Raw genomic sequence first — 20,235 nt, 5'->3', positions numbered from 1 at the left:
TACACAGTATCATCAACATTGAGTGTTGATCTACTGTGATGGACTATATTCTTCTCACCAATGCAATGGTACAGAAGAGTTCCAGGGAACTCATGATAGAAGAGGATCTCCAAATCCAAGAAAAAAAAAGAAAGAAAGAACTGTGGAGTATAGATGCTGAATGAACCATACTATTTCATTTGTTTTTGATGCTGTTGTTTTTTTTTCTATTTTGAGGTTTTTCATCATTGCTCTGATTTTTTTCTCTTATAACAGGACTAATGCAGAAATAGGATTAATGTTATTATGTGTATATATATGTGTGTGTGTATATATATCTATATCTATATAGATATGTAGATATAACCTATATCAGATTACCTGCTGTCTAGGGGAGGGGGGAGGGAGGGGAGGGAGGGAGAAAAATCTGAAATTGTAAAGCTTGTATAAACAAAAGTTGAGAACTATCTTTACATGTAACGGAAAAAATACCTTATATGTAAAAAAAAAAAAAACCAAACAAACAAAAAACAAATGGTTATACAAAAGTACAATATCCTCAAAGATTAAAAGTATATTTTTTCATAAAGAAATGATATTAAAACTTACCATAATCATTATCATAGAAAATAATGAATTTCTGCCAGGCATATTCTGTGACCACTCTTAAAATAACTTCATTAAGATAGACAGGCGGACGGATAGAGAGTGTATAGTCATCATTTCTGTTGCTTCTGGTGAGTCCACAACCACTCCTTGGGGTCCCAGCTGTTGAACGCTGAATGAAGAGGTGAGGGATGTGCATAGCATCTGCCAAAGATTGGAGTGATCCAGCTGATGTACAGCCAATGGAGCTGACAAGGGCCAAGATGCCTTGGTTCATGAGGTCACAGGCTGTAAGGAAACACAAAAATATTCAGAATGATACAGTCTTTGCAGGTTTTCCTTTGGAGGAATGGAGGTAAAAATCAGATAAGTTGATTCAGCAAAATAAAGTAATGAAATGTAAAGTGTGTGTGTGTGTATATAATAGTTTATAGAAGATCACCCTAAGATTTTATTTGTTCCCTCATGAATATGTATTTATTCTTTCTCTTGACAATTATTAATTGAGTGCACACAATGTTTAAGGCAGGTCAGCTAAGTGGTACAGTGCATAGAGCACTGAGCTTGGTGTCAGGTAGATCTGAGTTTAAATCTCACCTCAGACATTTGATCACTTTCTGACTTTGGGCAAATCACTTAAACTCCCTTTTTTCCTTGGTTTCTCATCTGCACAATGGGGACACACTGGAGAAGGAAATGACAAACCACTCCAATAACTTCCTCAAGAAAACCCCATAGACCAAAGTCCATAGGGTCATATAGAGTTAGGTACAACAGAAAGACTGAACAACAATGTTCAAGTCATTGTTATGGGTGAGAGGGGAGGTGAAGGTGATGGTAGAAGGACAAGAAAAGGGGGGTGACAGAAGGGAGGGTAACTGAGGGAAGTAGTGATTAGAAGCAAAACACTGGTGAAAAAAACATGGTGAAAGGAGAGAGAGAGAGGAGAGAAGGAGAAGAAGGAGAAGAAGAAGGAGGAGGAGAAGAAGGAGGAGGAGAAGAAGGAGAAGGAGAAGGAGAAGGAGAAGGAGAAGGAGAAGGAGAAGGAGAAGGAGAAGGAGAAGGAGAAGGAGAAGAAGGAGAAGAAGAAGGAGAAGAAGAAGGAGAAGAAGAAGAAGAAGAAGAAGAAGAAGAAGAAGAAGAAGAAGAAGAAGAAGAAGAAGAAGAAGAGGAGGAGGAGGAGAAACACACATAGAGTAAAGGTAAAAGGCTAGGGCAAAATATAGTTCAACTGGAGTTACAAAAAAAAGCAGGGGTAGCAATAATGACCTCAGACAAAGCAAAAGCAAAAGAAATCTTATTAAAGGAGAGAAGAGAGGAAACTACATCTTGCTAAAAGGTACCATACACAAATAAGTAATATCAATACTAAAAATATATGCACTAAATAGTATAGCATCCAAATTATTTTTTTTAAAAAAAAGGTGAATGAGTTACAGAAGGAAATAGTACAACTATATTCATCAGGGACTTCAACTTTCCCCTTTTAGAATTAGATACATCTAACCACAAAATTAGAAATAAATAAATGATGTAAACAGAATTTTAGAAAAGTTAGATATCATAGACCTGGAAAAAACTATTGGCATAGAAACACAAATACTTTTTTCCTCAGTGGTATTTGCCACCTACACAAAAACTGACCACGTATTATGATGTAAAAACCTCACAATTAAAAGCAAAAAGACAGAAGTATTAAATATATCATTTTCAGATCCTGATGCAATAACAATTATATTTAAGAAAAGGTCATGGAAAGATAGATTAAAATAAATTAGAAAATAAATAAACTAATTCTACAGAATGACATGGTCAAAGAACAAGTCATTGAAACAATCAATACTTTCTTAAAAGAAGGGCAACTAGGTGGCACAGTGGATAGAACACTGGCCCTGGATTCAGGAGGACCTGAGTTCAAATCCAGCCTCAGACACTTGACACTTATTAGCTGTGTGACCTTGGGCAAGTCACTTAACCCCAATTGCCTCACCAAAAAAAAAAAAGTCAATAAAAGAGAATGACAACAATGAGATAATATACCAAAATTTAGGGTATACAGCCAAAGCACTACAGAAGGTAAAGTTTATATTTCTAAATGATTACATCATTAAAATAGAGAAAGAGAAGATCAACAAATTGAGCATGTAACTAAAACAAAGTAGGAAAAGAAAAAAAAAAGGAAAAATCCTGAATGAAACACCAAAATGGAAATTCTGAAAATCCAAGGAGATATTATTAAAATTGAACATAAGAAAATCATTGAACTAATAAATAAAAGTAAGAGCTGATTTTATAAAGAAGCCAAAGAAAAGATTAAAAAGAAGACAAATTACCAGGATCAAAAATGAAAGAGGTTGAGGGCAGCTAGGTGGTGTAGTGGATAAAGCACAGGCCCTGGATTCAGAAGGAACTGAGTTCAAATCTAGCCTCAGACACTTGACACTTACTAGTTGTGTGACCTTGGGCAAGTCACTTAACCGTCATTGCCCCGCAAAAACAAAAAAACAAAACAACAACAACAAAATGAAAAAGATAAATTGCTACAATGAAGAGAAAATTAAAGCAATAATTAGGAGCTTTTTTGCCCAATTACATAACAAATATATCGAACAATTTAAGTGAAATTGATCAGTATTTACCAAAAAATAAATTGCCCAATTAATAGAAGAAATAGAATTCTTAAATAACTATCTTAGAAAAAAAATGAACAAGCCACCATTGAACTCCCTAAGAAAAAGTTGCCAGGATGGGATAGATATGCAAGTGAATCCTACCAAATATTTAGTTAACAATTATATCCAAAACTTTATAAGTTACTTGGAAAAAAATAGGCAAAGAAGGAGTCCTACCAAATTCCTATTATGACATAAAAATGGTGCTGATCCCTAAACCGGGAAGAGCAAGAACAGAGAAAGAAAACTACAAATCAATTTCCTTAATGAATACTGATGCAGAAATTTTAAATAAAATACTAGTAAGGAGATTATGGACATGTATCACCATGATCATATGTTATGATCAGGTTGGATTTGCACCAAGAATAGAGGTCTTGCTCAATAGTGGGACAATTATTACATAATTGAACATTTAAATAATAAAACTAACAGAAAACATGTGATTAACTTAAAAGGTGCAAAAAAAAGAGGTTTTGACAATAATCATACATTAGAATACCTATTCTTATTAAAAACACTAGAGAACATAGGAATAAATGGAGATTTCGTTAAAATGATAAGTATTATCTGTTTAAAACCATAAACAAGCATTATCTGTAATGAGGATAAGTTAAAAACCTTCCCAGTAAGATCAATGGTGAACCGATGATGTATATTATCACCATTTCTGTTAAATATTGTATTAGAAATGTTAGCTATAACAATAAGAAAATTTTAAAAATAAAGGAATTAGAAGAAGCATTGAGTAACTAAAATTATCACTCTTTGCAGATGATAATTAGGCAATCCTGCAAAATCAACTAAAAACTACTTGAAATAAATAACAATTTTAGCAAAGTTGCAGGATGCAATGTAAACCCATAAAATTTATCAGCATTTTTATATATTAGCAACAAAGCCCAGCAGCAAGAGATAGAAAGATGAGTTCCATTTAAAATGAATTTGAACACTACAAAACACTTTTCACAGAAATAGCATCAACCCTACACAATTCAAAGATGTTAATTGCTCATGGGTAGGCTAAGCCAATATAAGAAAAACAACAATTCTATCTGAATTAATAAATTTATTCACTGCCATAAAAATCAATACATTACTTTATAGAGCTAGAAAACAATAATTACAAAATTCATTTGGAAGAACAAAAGGTGAAGGATATCAAGGGAATCAGTGGAAAAATATGAATGATGGTGGTCTATTTATACCAGATCTCAAACTATATTGTCAAGTGGTAATTATCAAAACAATTTTGTCCTGGCTGATAAATGGAGTGGTAGGTCAACTGAATAGATTAGGTACACATTATACTATAGTAAACGTACCATAATAAGATCTCAGTTTTGGGGATAAGAACTCATTATCTGATAAAAATTGCTGGCAGTACTGGAAAACAATATGCGATAAACCAGGTATAGACCAACATCTTTCACCAAATACCAAGATGAGATCACAAAGGTTTCAACATAAAGGGTGAGACCCTAAGCAAACTATAGAATCAAGGAATAGTTTACTTGTCACATCTATGAAAAGGGAATAATTACTGATTAGAAAAGAGATAGAGAACATCCCTAGATGTAAAATTGACAATTTTGATTATAATAAATTTAAAAGGTCTTCCATAAACAAAACTAATTCAACTGAAATTAGAAGAGAAGCAGAAATCCAGGAAACACTTTTATAGCAAGTATCTCTGATAAAGGCCTCATTTCTCAAATATATGGAAAACTGAATAAAAATGATAAGAATATAAGTCATTACCCAATTGATAGATAATTGGTTAAAGGATATAAACAGAAGTTTCAAATAAAAAAGATCAGAGCTATCTATACTCATGTGAAAAAATGTTCTAAATCACTATTGATTAGAGAAATGCAAATTAAAACAACTCTGAGTTACTACCTCACATTTATCAGATGTGCTAATGTGAAAGAAAAGGAAAATAATAATGGTTGGAGGGGATGTGGGAAAACTCTGACACTAATGCACTGTGGGAGTTGTGCAGTGATTCAAACATTCTGGAAAGCAAGTTGGAGCTATGCCCAAAGGGCTATAAAACTGTGATCCAACACTGTCATGAATAGGTCTGTATCCCAAAGAGATTTTAAAAAGCAGGATAAGATGTATTTGTACAAAATATTTATAGCAGCTATTTCTGTTGTGGCAAAGAATTAGAAATGGAGGGGACACCCATCAATTGGGGAATGGCTGAACATCTTGTGGCATATGATTGTAATGGAATATTACTATGTTATAAGAAATAATGAACAGGTGGATTGCAGAAAAACCTGGAAAAGCTTACATGTACTTCTTCAGGCAGGGGTGGAACCAAAATGGTGGAAGAGAGCTTCAGATAAACCCGTCCACTCACTCCCAAATAATGCATTAAAAAAAAAATAAACAAACAAAAAAAAAGACAGCAGCCTAATGCACATAAGAACAGAGTGAGACTATTTTTCAGCAAAAGAAGGCGGCTAGGTGGCGCAGTGGATAGAGCACCGGCCGTGGAGTCAGGAGTACCTGAGTTCAAATCCGGCCTCAGACACTTAACACTTACTAGCTGTGTGACCCTGGGCAAGTCACTTAACCCCAATTGCCTCACTAAAAAAAAAAAAATGAGGGCAATTGTGATCACTTACTTATCAGGCTGAACAGCTCAGCACACAGTCTTGGCCCAGCCAGGAACAGACAGTGCTTCCAGTGCCCATCAGAGTCTTCAACACCAGCAGCTAATGAAGCGCCAATCACTGACTGGTGAGGGGGTTCTGTGATAGGCCAGGGTGAAGAGGAGGCAGTCTCTACTGGAGTTTGGGTGAAGTGTGCTGGTTCTGAACAAGTGGGCTGAATTGAGTGGTGGTGGCCCAGTGGGGGAGGGGCACAGGCACACCAAGCTTCCAACCATAGGGAATGAGAATTCAATCAGACTTCTGTTTCTGGGTCTAAGAGAAAGTGGCCATGGTTACTCACAGGCCAGGCAGGCTGACAAGAAGCCCAATCACCCCCTGGGCCATGATGTAGCTCAAACAGTGTGTCCTGGAAGCAGCACAACACATTAAGAAGGTATTAAAAGCCAAAAAATAGCCTGGCCAAGATGATTAAGCAGAGAAAGCAGAAGATCATCAAAAACTTCTTTGGGGGAAAGGTAGACCACAATACACCCTCAGACGAAGAAGATAACACCAGGGTCAAAGCTCCAACATTCAAAGCTTCCAAGAAAATTATGAATTGGTCTCAGGCCATGGAAGCACTCAAAAGGGAGTTTTAAGAGAAAGTATGAGAGATAGAAGGAAGATTTAAAGAGATGGAGGAAAGAATGGAAAGACAAATGAGAGTAATGAAGAAAAATCATGAGAAAAAAGTCAACAGTTTGAAAATCCAAATGGGAAAAGAAATAGAAAAGCTCTCTCAAGAAAATAATTGCCTAAGAATTATAATTGAACAAATGGAAGCTAGTGAACTTCTGAGAAATCAAGACACAGTAAAGCAAATCCAACTGAACAAAAAAAAATAGAGGGTACTATGAAATATCCCCTTGGAAAAACACCAAACCTGGAAAACAGATCCAGGAGAGATAATTTGAAAATCATTGGACTACCTGAAAACCATGAGCAAAATAAGAGCTTAGAAACCATCCTCCAAGAGATTGTCAGGGAAAATTGCCCTGCTATTCTAGAAGCAGAAGGCAAAATAGAAATTGGAAGAATCCACTGATCACCTCCTGAAAGAGATCCCAAAAAGATCCCAAAAAGTAAACCTCCAGGAATATCATAGTCAAATTCCAGAGCTCCAAGGTCAAGGAGACAATATTGCAAGCAGCTAGATAAAAGGAATTCAAATACTGTGGAGCTCCAATAAGGCTAAAACAGGATCTAACAGCATGTACATTAAAGGGCATGCAATATGATATTCCAGAGGACAAAGGAACTGGGACTACAGCCAAGAATCATGTACCCAGCAAAACTGCATATACTCTTTCAATGAAAAAGAGAACTTTCAGGCATTTGTGACGAAAAGATCTGAACTGAATAGAAAATTTGATTTCCAAATAAAAGACCCCTGAGAAGAATAAAAAGGTAAACAGGAAAAAAGGCTTCATGAGGGATATTAAAAAATCTAACTTTTTACATTCCTACATGGGAAGATAATACTTCGAACTCCTAAGAACTTTCTCAGTAAGGAATTCACAGAAGACACAGGTCTGAACTGAATATGAAGGGATGATATCTGTAAAGCATTTATGTTTTGTTCTTTGTGAGGCAAATAGGGTGGGGTATTTTGTGTCTGGGACTGGATTTGGGCTTGGGGCCTCCTCGTCCAGGGATGGTGCTTTGTCCACTGTGCCACCTAGCTAATCCATGATAACATCTTTTCTAAAATAGGGTTAAGGTGTAGGAGGAATAGACTGGGGGAAGAAGAAGGAGAGAGATAATCTGGGTAAAGGTAGTTCACATAATGGAAACAAGAAAAAAGCTTATAGAGGGGAGGGGAATTGGGGGAAGAAGTAGAGGAGTGAGTGAAGCTTAATATCTTTAGAATTGGCTCAAAGAGGTAATGACATACATACTCAAGTAGCTATTATAATATATCTTTGCCCTGAGGAAGTGGAGGGAGGTAAGGGGGGTGGAGAAGAGGGGAAGGATTGAAGCGCAGATTGGGGGAGAGAGCAGTAATAAGCAAAACACTTTCAAGTAAGGTGAAGATGTTCTGAATTACTGCACAAGTATGACATATTGTGTGACAATTGGAGTGATGCCAGCTGCTTGAGACTTACTGTAGGAAAGCTCTGCCATGAGGAGAAGGTATCTGAGGGCAAGCCATGTGGCTTGGAAGGTCAGTTCCTTGCTGTCAGGAAGTGATGTTTGCTTGTGGGTACAGTCAATCAAAGCTACCAGCTGAATAGCTTGGAGCTGTGTGTGCATGTGTATAGGATGTTCCCAGTTTCACAGGAGGCTTGTGGGATGACAAAGGGGTGAGGCTGGTTCGCTCTCTCTCTTTTGTCAGGACCTCATGGGGAGTGGAGCTAAAAATTCTGGCTCCCTGAGATAGATAGATATAGGCATCTAGGCCTCTTTCTCTCTCTTCATCAAATTCTTATGCTTCTTAATAAATGCTTAAAATTCTAAACTCTTGCTAAGCTTCTAACTTATTGGTGACCACTCATTAGATTTTTTAGACAGACTAGCTAGAATTTTAGCCAGATCACAGCAATCAACCATTCAATTGAATTGCTTGATTTCATAGGGAGGGTTGAAGAGAGAGGGAGGAAGAAAAATTCAGAACACAGAACAAGGAGGGAATAACATTCACACCCAGTTGGGAGGGGTAATCTATTAACCCTATAGGAAAGTAGGAGGAGAAGAGTATAAGGAGGGAAGGGTGAAAAAAAGGAGTGCAGAGTGGGGGAGGGGACAGTCAGAACTAAAACACTTTTGAGGAAGAATAGGTTAAAAGAAGATAGAAAGTAGAGTAAATATCATTGGAAGGGAATAAGATGGAGGGAAATTGTTATGAGGATTGATTATAATGGCAAAATGTATGGTACCTACTTTGCTGGGCTAATATGAAAATTCTTTGTCAAGTTTAAGGTACTATATATAGGTTATGATGAACAGGATACTATCAGAAAAACCTGGAAATACATACATGAACTGAAACAGAGTGAAATGTACTGTATACAAAATAACAGCAATAGTGTAAGATGATCTGCTGGGAAGCATGTAGTTATTTTATGTAAGGCAATGATCCAATATAACCCTGAAGGACTTATGAAAATTGAAATCCATCTGCAGAGAAAGAACTGATAGTATCTGAAAACAGATGGAAACAATTTCTAATTTTTTTGACAATTCCTTAATCTGAAGTTATATTTTTTGACTGTTTTCTCTTACAACCTAGCTAATGTGGGAATGTTTTCCATGACTACTCATGTATAACTTATTTTGAATTGTTTGAGTTCCTGTGGGGGTGGGAAGGGAAGGAGGAAGAGAAGTTGGAACACAAAGTTTTTTAAAAAATTGATGTCAAAATTTGTTTTTTGCATATATTTTGGAAAATAAAACTCTATTAAAAAAAGGTTACATGTACTAATGAAAAGTAAAGTGATCAAAACAAGGAGAACAGTATACACAGTTAAAAGCAATATTTATGATGATCAACTGCAAATAACTTAGCTGTTCTCTCAGTAATACAATGATTGAAGAAAATACCAAAGAACTCATGATGAAAAATGTTATCCATCTTCTGAGGAAGAAGTAATGGAATCTGAATGCAGACTCAGGCATACTATTTTTCACTTTTTAATTTTTTTGATTGTTTTTTCCTATCTGAGTCTGGGTCTCTTTTCACAACATGACTAATATGGTTATATGTTCTGCATGATTGAACAGATATAAGCTATATCAAATTGCTTATGGTCTAATCCAAGGGGTAGATGAGAAAGAGAGAGGAAATTTGGAACTAAAAATTTTTAAAATGAATATTAAAATTGTGTTTACATATAATGGGAAAAAATATTATTAAGTAAATATCATAAAGCAGCAGTCATCAAAGCCATATTGTATTGATTTAAAATACAGTGGTAGCTCATTGAAGCAGACTAGACAAGGGAGAATCAGAACCAATGGAACTTAAAAACCCATCTTTTGATAAACCTGAAAACAAAAATTATTAAGAAAGAAATTCTATTTGCTAAATATTATATAGACAAAGATTATAATCTGACATAAACTAGACATAGACCCTTTACAATACCCAGCGATCTAAATGGAATTGATATCAATAATAGTCGTTTAATGGTACCTTACTATTAAAGATTATACTATAAATATTAGAAAAGAAACAGAATATTTACCTCTGATAGTTATGGGTATGGAGATAGAACAATGACAAAAGATAAAATAGGATATAGATAAACAGTTATATAGTTATAGATAACTATGAAATTAAAAAGCCTTTGCATGAAGAAAATTTAAGCACCTAGAAATAGAGAAGTCATAGAATGGGGGAAATTTTTTGTAATCCATTTCCCTAAGGATCTGATATCTAAGATATTACATGCATATAGACATGTATGTGTGCATATGTATTTACATATGCATGTATCTATACATATATATATATAAGTATGTAAGTATGATGTGTCTATCTATCTATCATCTATCAAATAAAGATCTATTTCCTGATATATAAGTATTCAAAAGATATGACCATACAGGTCTCAAAAGCAGAGAGCAAAGTATTGACAACCACATGAAAGAAGACTTTACATCACTAATGTGAGATGAGGATTCACCTCATACTCTGAAAATTTTTGAAGATGATACATTATGGTAATATTCAATGTTAGAGTACGTGTAGAAAGATAATCACACTACTTGCATTGTTGGTGGAATTGTGAATTTGTTCAACCATTCGGGAAAGAAATTTGAAACTGTTCAAATAAAGTGAATAACATCACCATATTCTTTGAATCAGTGACTCTGTTTCTGGGCTTTTATTATAAAGAGGACATTTACAAGCAAAAATTCCCATATATATTAAAAAATAAAGCAGCATTTTTTGTGGCAGCAAAGACTTAGAAACACAGTAAATGTCCATCATTTAATGAATGGTTAAACAAATTATGGTAAATGCATGTCATGTAATATTACTATGATGTAAAAAAAAATACAAATGTAAATGAAATACACAAAAATATGGAAAGATCTAAAAGAATTTATGAAAACTGTAGTAGAGCCAAGAAACAATAAAAGCCTAGAACAGTGTAAACAGAAAGTACTACACACGCACAAATACACACACATCAAAAGTTAATGTTGCAAAATTATAAGGAATAAACATGACTTGAAAGAAGACATGTGAGAGAAATTCCCACCATACCTTTTTTGCAGAGGTGGGAAGTTCTCGAGTGTTTCATATTGCACATATTTTCAACTTTTTTCCAATGTATTGTTCAACTAGGCTTATTTTTATTCTTCTTTTTCTTTCCTTTTTTGTCTTTAAAAATTCTATTTCTATGACTATTATGGAAATGTTTTATATAATTGCACATGTATAGCCAATATCTCAGTGCTCAAGGAGTGGGTAGGGGAGGCAGGGAAAGAAGGATACAGTTTAGAATTCAAAAATTTAAATAAAAATATTTATTATTATGAGAATATTATAAGTATCATATGAGATAAGTTTCTGGGAGAGGAAAAGATAAAGGGGGAAACAATGATGCTGTAAAAAACAAAAACAAAAACAAAACAAAACAAAACAAAAAACTAAAGTTAGCTTCCCTTTGGGGGCAGGTAGATTGTGCAGTGGATAAAGCACCTGCCCTGGATTCAGGAGGACCTGATTTCAAATCCAGCCTCAGACACTTGACACTTACTAACTGTGTGACCCTGGGCAAGTCACTTAACCCTCATTGCCCCACAAACACACACACACACACACACACACACACACACACACACACAAAATGCCCAAAAAACCAATTAAAGTCATCAATAATAACTTATTTTATAAGACTAAATTTTCCATTGGGGTTGGGTGGGGGGAACGAAAGCAAAACATGCAGAATATTTTTCCATTTGAGGTGACAAATCTTAAGGCACTCTAAATATAGCATTGTTTTTGCATGTTAACTGAATCATAAATTTTCTATACTAAACTAAAAAATCCGAAGAAATGCTTGGTTGATAAACAGTGCATTGAAATTAATAAGCCAACTAACAGAGTAATTTATAATGGAGATTTTCAAGTACTATATTAATGATATTCAAAAAAGTATCATACAAATTCATCATAATTAATGTTAAAGTAATTAAAACATACAGAAAAAAATAATAATAGCCATAATTTTTAAGCATTATCTCATTAAATACGTACACATTTCATTTCAAGAAATTAAATGATTATCATTAGTTAGCATTATTGGCTGGAATAAATGGGACTAGATAATATTAAAGAACCACAGACGTAGCATAAAATTAAATGGACAATTTAGGAAAGAAATTTGCATTTGCAAGAGTAAATATTAATATTTACATAAAGGACCTTTGCAAAAGCATACTGATTAGGTTTAAAAATATATTAACAGAGTTAATTTCTATAAATGAACATTAAATCTCTCTTTTTTTAGATGACAAAGAATTGTCCATTTGTTGTTTGTTTCATTCACATATATTATTATCTCTGTTATCTGATATGAAGAAACATCAGGCATTGACCACAAACTGTTCTTACATAAAAGTGACCAATACTATATTATGTCCAACTTATTGACTGTTTATCTGATATGTTAAATGTTGTTTTAATCTCAGTTTTGTGGATTTTTTTCAACTAAAAATTGACCTTTAAACCAAGACATATTGTTCAAAATTAGGGAATCAAAGCAAATTAAAGTTATATGAATAATAAATACTATAATTAAAACCCTGCATGGATGAATTTTTTCAAGTACCAATCCCTGTCAAAGAAGAAATGCAGAAATGATAACTCCCTCTGTATAAGAGCAGTGTGAAAATAACAAAACTCCACAGTTATATCTTATCTATGGTTCATATAAGGCTTTCTACATGACAACTTTTTGAAGCAGGTTAAGAAAATGTAAGTTTCTTATCAATTTTATGCTATCCATTGTCATTTCTAAAAAAACTGAGTTTGGGTTAAATTAGACATTTTCATTTCCATTATATTTGTAAAAACTACTGTATTAGATAGGGCAAAATATAAAAGATGTCCCTAACTGTGACCTTTTTTTTTTCCATTAATAATCAAATCAATGTCTTTTCAAAGGCAGTTTCTTTTTAATTTAATTGTGTTCACAGTTATGGAACTATATCTCTAGGCTTTGTGACTCCTCTTATGTATGTCTAGGCACACACACTATTCACACATGAAAAGGTTCCATAAGTGTCTGGAGCTTCAGTGACTTATTTTCTTTTGGAATTAATATGATTATAGTAATTACAATCAGAAAAGTTTTAACCATTTTTTTGGAAAAGTTAAGGAAAGAAAACTTAATCTGCTTAATTGTAGTAATTTAAAGTAAAGGATGATATACCTCTTTTAACTGAAACTAAAGCCTATAGACATTCCTTTGAATCCATAAAACAAGAAACCAATGAACCACTGCAACTACTAATTAAAATACAAAAGTGTGAAACTTTAATTAATAGTTGGCTCAATTCTCTATCCTACTTATTTTAAACAGGAGTACATATATATGCATGTCTACATATGTACCTTGTGTATATGTATATGTATATGTGTGTGCATATATATACACACACACACACATATATATATATATAGTTGTAAGTATTAACACACATACATCTATACTGCAGTAATTTTAAGTGGAATTTTAATTTCTTCTTGATGGTTTTATTAGTATTATGTAAAATGCTGGTGATTTCTGTGTATTTGTTTTACATTCTGCTTGTTTGCTAAATTAACCATTGTGGTAAAAATTATTTGTGGTAAAGATTAATATTGAAAGTTTTAGCTGAATCATTTTGGAGGGGTCACACGTGGTTCACCCTGAGATTGCGCATGCTACTGAGCAGCTTTTGAAGGACCTCCTCTTTTGGGGGAGGAAAAAACTGAACATGGCTGGAAGGGAGGGAACTTCCGGTAGGAGGGGCTCTTTTGGTCTGGTAATTAGTCTGGCGGCATTCAAGGACCTAGTGGAGGCACGTGTTTTGCTCCATTTTGGCGACTGTGTTTTTCTAATGAGCAACTGTAAACTGACTGCAGTTGGTGACTTTAACCCTAAGTTCCTTTGAACTAGCTTAATTGGGAATGCTCTGGGGTTTCATAGGCTAAGCTTAGAGTTAAGACTATCTGTATTTGTACTTCCTTATTTCCTTAATTGGTTTCACCTTTGTGGTTTAATTAATTCCCAAGAAATAAAACCTGATCCTTTATGAACTAAAGCTTAGAGGTTCCTTTTCTTATTGGCCTAGGAGGTATATATATATATAAAAGGGAAAGTTCAACAAAGGGGAGATTAAACTTAAAAGAGTCCTTCCTATTTCCAGGACCCCAATATTAAGGCCAGTCACCCTAATACACTCCGTACCTCTGAATTTACTGGAAACCATTCTAGTTTATTTTCATTATATATAACTATATCAACTCTTTGCTTTAGATATATACTATTGAACATTTTAAAGAAAGATTCATTTGTTCCTATTTTTCCTAGCATTTTTAACAGAAATGGGTGATGTAGTTTTTCAAAAGCTTTTTTCTCTATCTATTGATAAGATTATATGATTTTTAAAAATTCCTTATTAACAACATTAAATTCATAATTTTTCTACTATAATAGAACCAACCCTGACTTTCTAATATAAATCCAATTTGCTTATAGTATATAATCATTTTGATATATATTTATATTCTCTTTCCTATTATCCATATAAAATGTTTGGTATATTATTGGTCTATAATATTATTTTTTGCTTATAATCTTCCAGATTTATGTATCAAGCCTATATCTGTATCACAGAAGAATTTGATAAGAAGTCTTATTTTATATAATATTGGGATTATTTGTTTTTTGAAAGTCTGACAGCATTTACTAGTGAATATATTCGGTACTTGGCTTCCCTTCTCCCACTTTGGACTTTTATTTAATGGATTATTAAATTTCTTCCACTGTGATTGCATTGTTAAATTATCTATTTCTAATTCTGTTAATTTGGGTCTTCTATACTTCTGTAAGTATTCATTTCTATCATTTCATTTTTTTCTTTGCTTTGTTGTCTAAACAAAAATAAAATATATTATTTTAATCTGGGTGTCTAAATTACTCAACTGATATTATTGAGGCAGAGGAAGAACACTAAGAGGGGCTGAGGTGGTGATAGTAGGGAATAACACAACGTTCCAAAGAGATATCTCTAGAAAGCAGAAGTTTATGTTGCCTTCCTTTGAGAAATAAGGCTCTTCTGTGAAAACAAGAGTTAGGATAAAGATCCCCAGAGCTCACCTGGGCTACACAATGCAAGGACACTCCTTTTGGTTTGTCCCAAGCCTTCCATCACAGTTCTACTCTCCTAATTGTCCCAATAGAGGTTAACTTTGTAGCAAGCTATTTTCTTCTTTCTCTACTCTTAAGGGTATAACCCTTCACTCACCTTTTAATTTATTTAATTCCTGATTTTATCCCATTCTTCTTAGTCAAGTCAAGTCCCATTCTAGGCTTGAATCCCTTATTTCATTTAAGACATTTCCTACGGTCTGAGCCTCTTTAGGGTGTTTCCTCCTGTTCGTCTTAAGAATAATGTTTGGGGGCAGCTAGGTGGCACGGTGGATAAAGCATTGGTCCTAGAAACAGGAGTACCTGAGTTCAAATCCAGTCTCAGACACTTGACACTAGCTGTGTGACCCTGGGCAACTCACTTAACCCTCATTGCCCCGCAAAAAAAAAAAATACTAATGTTTGGTCCCTCAAATTTCTGTCTTAATATAGATTATATAGGTCTGTTTATATCTTCTCTGGAATTCAATTTCCAGAGTGGGGAATCTGCATTCAATGTTTATTTGTTTTTTTTGGAGGAGGGAAGTTAAAATCCATTGAAAAATACCTTTTGAAGAAAAAAAAGAAATATAACTTTTGCCTACAACTCTGGTAGAAGGGTCTTGATTCAGAATTGAGGAGGCTTTAATTGACAATGCTGGTGTTGGATTATTGGGAAGTAAAAGGATGGAGAAGAAAAGAATGCATTTTGATTTCTAGAAAGTTATTAATCATTGAGTCTGAATGATTTAGAACTCCTCTTGTCCCCTCATTGTTTATCTATTCAGTTAAGTCCTATTGTGTGTCCTTCATGTGATCTTGAATTTAATTGATCCAATTGTTCTTTTCCCATGCTCTTTACTTCTGTTGGGTGAAAGAAAAAAAAAGTGACCCTGCCCCCATTTGCTTAAATAAATAGTAAGGAAACTTTAAAAAATAATAATAATGCATGATAACTGTCACAAGAGCAAAGATTCCTGATTAGGGCTTTGCTTTCAGGCCAAGAATTTATGGGTTTTGTTGATATAGTTCAAATATAAAAGTGTTGTATGACCAAATTAATCTGAGCAAAACTATTTTAGTCCTTTCCTATTTATTCTGCCATTGAAGTATAATCAATCAACCAATGAAAATTTATTAACTTCCCACTACATGCTCAGTATTATGTTAAGCTCCAGAGATACAAAGACAAAAATTAAATAATTCTTGCCATACTTAGGCTTACATTTTATCAGGGGAACCTCAGGAGCTCATCAAAGGCCTCAGTAGAAGTCATCAGAAAACATTTAAAGCAGGCTTTTCTAACTGGGTGGATAGAGACTCAAAATCAGAAATGCCTATGAAATAGTGAAGATCTAATTTAAAAAATATATAGTGTCCACAGAGATACCAATTTCATTACATTAAATCCAATAAGCATTCACTTATTTTATCCTAGAGGCAGTAAAATGCTAGTAAAATGTCTTCAATAGGGGAATGTCATGGTTACATGTGCACTTTAGGGAGTGTTTTTACATTTTTTTGCATTTTTTTAGGACAGATTGGAGACAGAAAAAGAATAGACGCAGCTTCCACTTTGGAGGTAACTGCAACTGTTCAGATAAGAGGTGGTGATATCCTGAATTAGGATGTTGCCTCTGTGAGTGGACAGAATATTAATCATGCAACAGATGTCATTTAGATAGAATTTAAAAAAATAAACATTTGTTCCAGTGATTGGATATAGAGGATGAGAAAAGTAAAGAAATGAGGATGGCATTGAGTTTATGAAACAATGACTATAAAGTTGTTGGTGTCCTCAAGAGAAGTAGTAAAGTTAAGAGAAGGGAGGAATTTGGGAGAGAGAAATTATTGAAGTTTCTATTTGGTCATGTTGATTTTTAGATGCCTGTGGGACATTCAGCTGGACAGGTTCCCCCTTACTTATAAGTGACTGTTAGATGCTAGTTGCAACAAAATATTGTTTGTCTTTTGTTCGCAAAGAGGACCATGACATTAAGAGGCAATGGTATGACTTGCTCTCAATTAGATTTAAATGAGACAGAGCTGTGAGAAATCACCAATATCATTCTCTCCTCCAGAGCCATCTGGGTCCAGGATAACTAGAGACAGCCTAGATATTTAAGGAATTTGGGGGTTAAATGACTTTCCCAGGGTCATACAACTAATAAGTGTCAAGTGTTTGAGGCTAGATTTGAACTCAGATTCTCCTTACTCCAGAACCAGTGCTCTCTTCACTATGCCACTTAGCTGATCCTTCTGAAATTAGCTGAAAAGAAATTTCCTCTTCTGGGTCTCCCCCCTCAACCCCATCAGACATTCATTTTTATGAAGTATTAAATTTCTTACTCTGGAATTGGGTTGCTTATATTCTCTATTTCATATTCTGTTAATGTAAGTGTTTTGTATTGTGAATTTTGTTTTTTTGGTTTGTTGGCTAAACAAAAATAAAAATATACTACTTAAATCTGTGTGGCTAAATATCCCTCAACTGACATTATTGCAGCAGAGGAGGCACACAAAGGAGAGACTGAGTCAATGACATTAGGGAATAATGCATGGCTCCTCAGAGATACCCCTAGAATTCTGAGGAATGTCTGTCTGTCTGTATGCATGTATGTTTGTATATGTATATATGTGCACATATACATCCATGCATGTGTATATGTGTGTGAGTGCATGTATATGTACAACAACACATGACTATAACACTCCTCAGTGTTGTCTGAACTAGATTAAATGTAGTTCCTACCTGATTTGAATGTTTTGATACATAAATATGTGGTTTCCTAAGTTAATATATAGCCTGCTAGGATCCTTCTGTATGGTTTGGTGACAACTGTTTCATTTGAGTTTACACCATTATTCTAATATCTATAGATTCTACCTTTTAACAAAATTGAACAACTCAAATTTTCATGTACAAAACTTGTTATTTTCCAAGTATGAGCTCTGGGATCTTTATCTCAACTATTGTTCTGAAGTCTCAGAGTAAGACTACTAGCTCTCTCTGTGTGTACATACATATGTATGAATGTGTATATGTACACGTGTCACACACACATATAATTCATGTATACAAATGTACATACTTCATTCTAAAATGTCTTTCATGCTTCTTTTATGTTACATAATATATACCAATCCACCTCTCCCTTTCCCTTCCTTCTTCTCCAACTGAATTTCTCTTTCTTACCCCTTAAATTATCTCCCATCATAGTCAATTCACACTCATTCCCTGTGTGTATGTGTGTTTGTGTGCATGTGTCTTCCCTAATATGAAGTTCTTAGGCATTAAAATTATCATCTTTGCATCTAGGAATATAAATAGTTTAACTTTATTTAATCCTTTATGCTTTCTCTTTCATATTTATCCTTTTATGATTATTTTGGAACTTTTATTTGAAAGCCAAATTTTCTATTTATTTCAGGTCTTTTTGTCAGGAATGCTTGAAAGCCCTTTATTACATTGAATATAAGTTCTTCCTTTGAAAAATCATATTTGGTTTTGATGTATAAATGATTCTTGGCTGTAATCCTAAATCCTCTGCCCTCTGGAACATTATATTCCAGGCCCTCTGACCTTTTGATGTAGAAGCTACTAAATCTCATGTTATCCTGTCTGTGACTCCTCAATATATAAATTGTTTCTTCCTGGCTGTTTAGAATATTTACTCTTTGACCTGGGAGCTCTAGAATTTAGCCATGGTATTCCTGTGAGTTTTCATTTTGAGATCTCTTTCAGAAGATAGTTGGTGGATTCTTTCAATTTCTAATTTAACCTCTGGTTCTAGAATATCAGGCCAATTTTCCTTAATTTCTTAAAATCTAATGTCAAGACTTTTTGTTTCTTTATCCATAGCTTCCAGGTAGTCCAATAATTCTTAAATTATGTCTCCTAGATATATTCCCATGACTTGATATATTTAACATTTCCTTGTATTTTTTTCATTCTTTTGATTTTTAAAATTCTTTTAAAAATCTTTTGAATTAAAAATAATTGCTGAGGAGAAACAAAATAGCGAGTTCAATCAGATTGAAAATGGCATTATATGTACCATCACTTGGAACATGGTAAAGGCCCTTCATGATTCCACAAAAGTTTAATTAAGCCAATTTTCTACTTCTCGTTTTTTATTTTCCATTAATTAATCACCTACCACTAAACTAAAATCAACCCTTTCCTATTCCACTCTTAAGAATAGGTCCTTGACCTTTGCTTTTCTCTCTTTAGGAATATACCACTAGACACTTAGCAGTCTTTTATCATTTGATTTGCAATTATTCTCTAAGAGGTCACATCCATAGATGATACTAATCTGTTACTCAACATAATCAATGTGCTTTGCCAAAAAAATGCCATGTGTAACATTATCTGCCAAATAAAGTCTTTGTGCTTATGCAAAAGCCTACCTTAATCATCAAGGCATAGGAACCCTGGGAAGATAGTAGAGTGAGAACACTATCACCTCTATTAAATGAGCAAGAAAAAAGTCTCCAAGTACAGCCATGATATTAATAGATAAATTAAAAGAATAAAGGCCAGAAAGTAATTCTTATATAAACTAACAACAAAACAAACAATATACAACTGAAGTAAAACTCACAAGTTGTCCAATTCTGCTACTCTTAATGTGGCCTGACTCCACCTGAACACCTCTTCCCAACCTTCAAGTTTGAAACCTGCAACTCCAGAGGCCACAAAAAACCTGCAGCTCTCCTTCCAGCTGTGATCTTAGGCACAACATAATGCAAGTGAGTGAGCCTGGAATCAGGACCACGATTAGATAAAAATACAACTTCCAAGATTCACTACCTGTGTGAACTTGGGCAAGCCATTTCATTTAATTCATCATATGTATTATGATGGGGTTTGGATTGAATTGCCTCTCAGGTCCTAATTCTACCATATTTCAGGCTCTGAGCTAAGCACTAGTGGAACAAAGACAAAGGTGAAAGGAAATT

The 20,235-nt window shown here is 34.1% G+C and overlaps 1 protein-coding gene across 2 annotated transcripts in view; it reads right to left on the bottom strand.

Annotated features, from left to right (window-relative positions):
* Window positions 1-20,235, bottom strand: part of GRID2 (glutamate ionotropic receptor delta type subunit 2) — a 1,875,262-nt gene that overhangs the window by 897,259 nt on the left and 957,768 nt on the right. For both annotated transcript variants that reach the window (XM_043971982.1, XM_043971983.1), the window contains one exon: window positions 589-873. In XM_043971982.1, the coding sequence (XP_043827917.1) occupies window positions 589-873 (285 nt within the window). The remainder of the gene's footprint in view (window positions 1-588; window positions 874-20,235) is intronic.

Source organism: Dromiciops gliroides, chromosome 6, assembly GCF_019393635.1.
Source record: "Dromiciops gliroides isolate mDroGli1 chromosome 6, mDroGli1.pri, whole genome shotgun sequence".
Classification (NCBI taxonomy): Eukaryota; Metazoa; Chordata; class Mammalia; order Microbiotheria; family Microbiotheriidae; genus Dromiciops; species Dromiciops gliroides.
The sequence above is the reverse complement of the archived record's forward strand: the minus strand, read 5'-3'. Positions and strand labels throughout refer to the sequence as shown.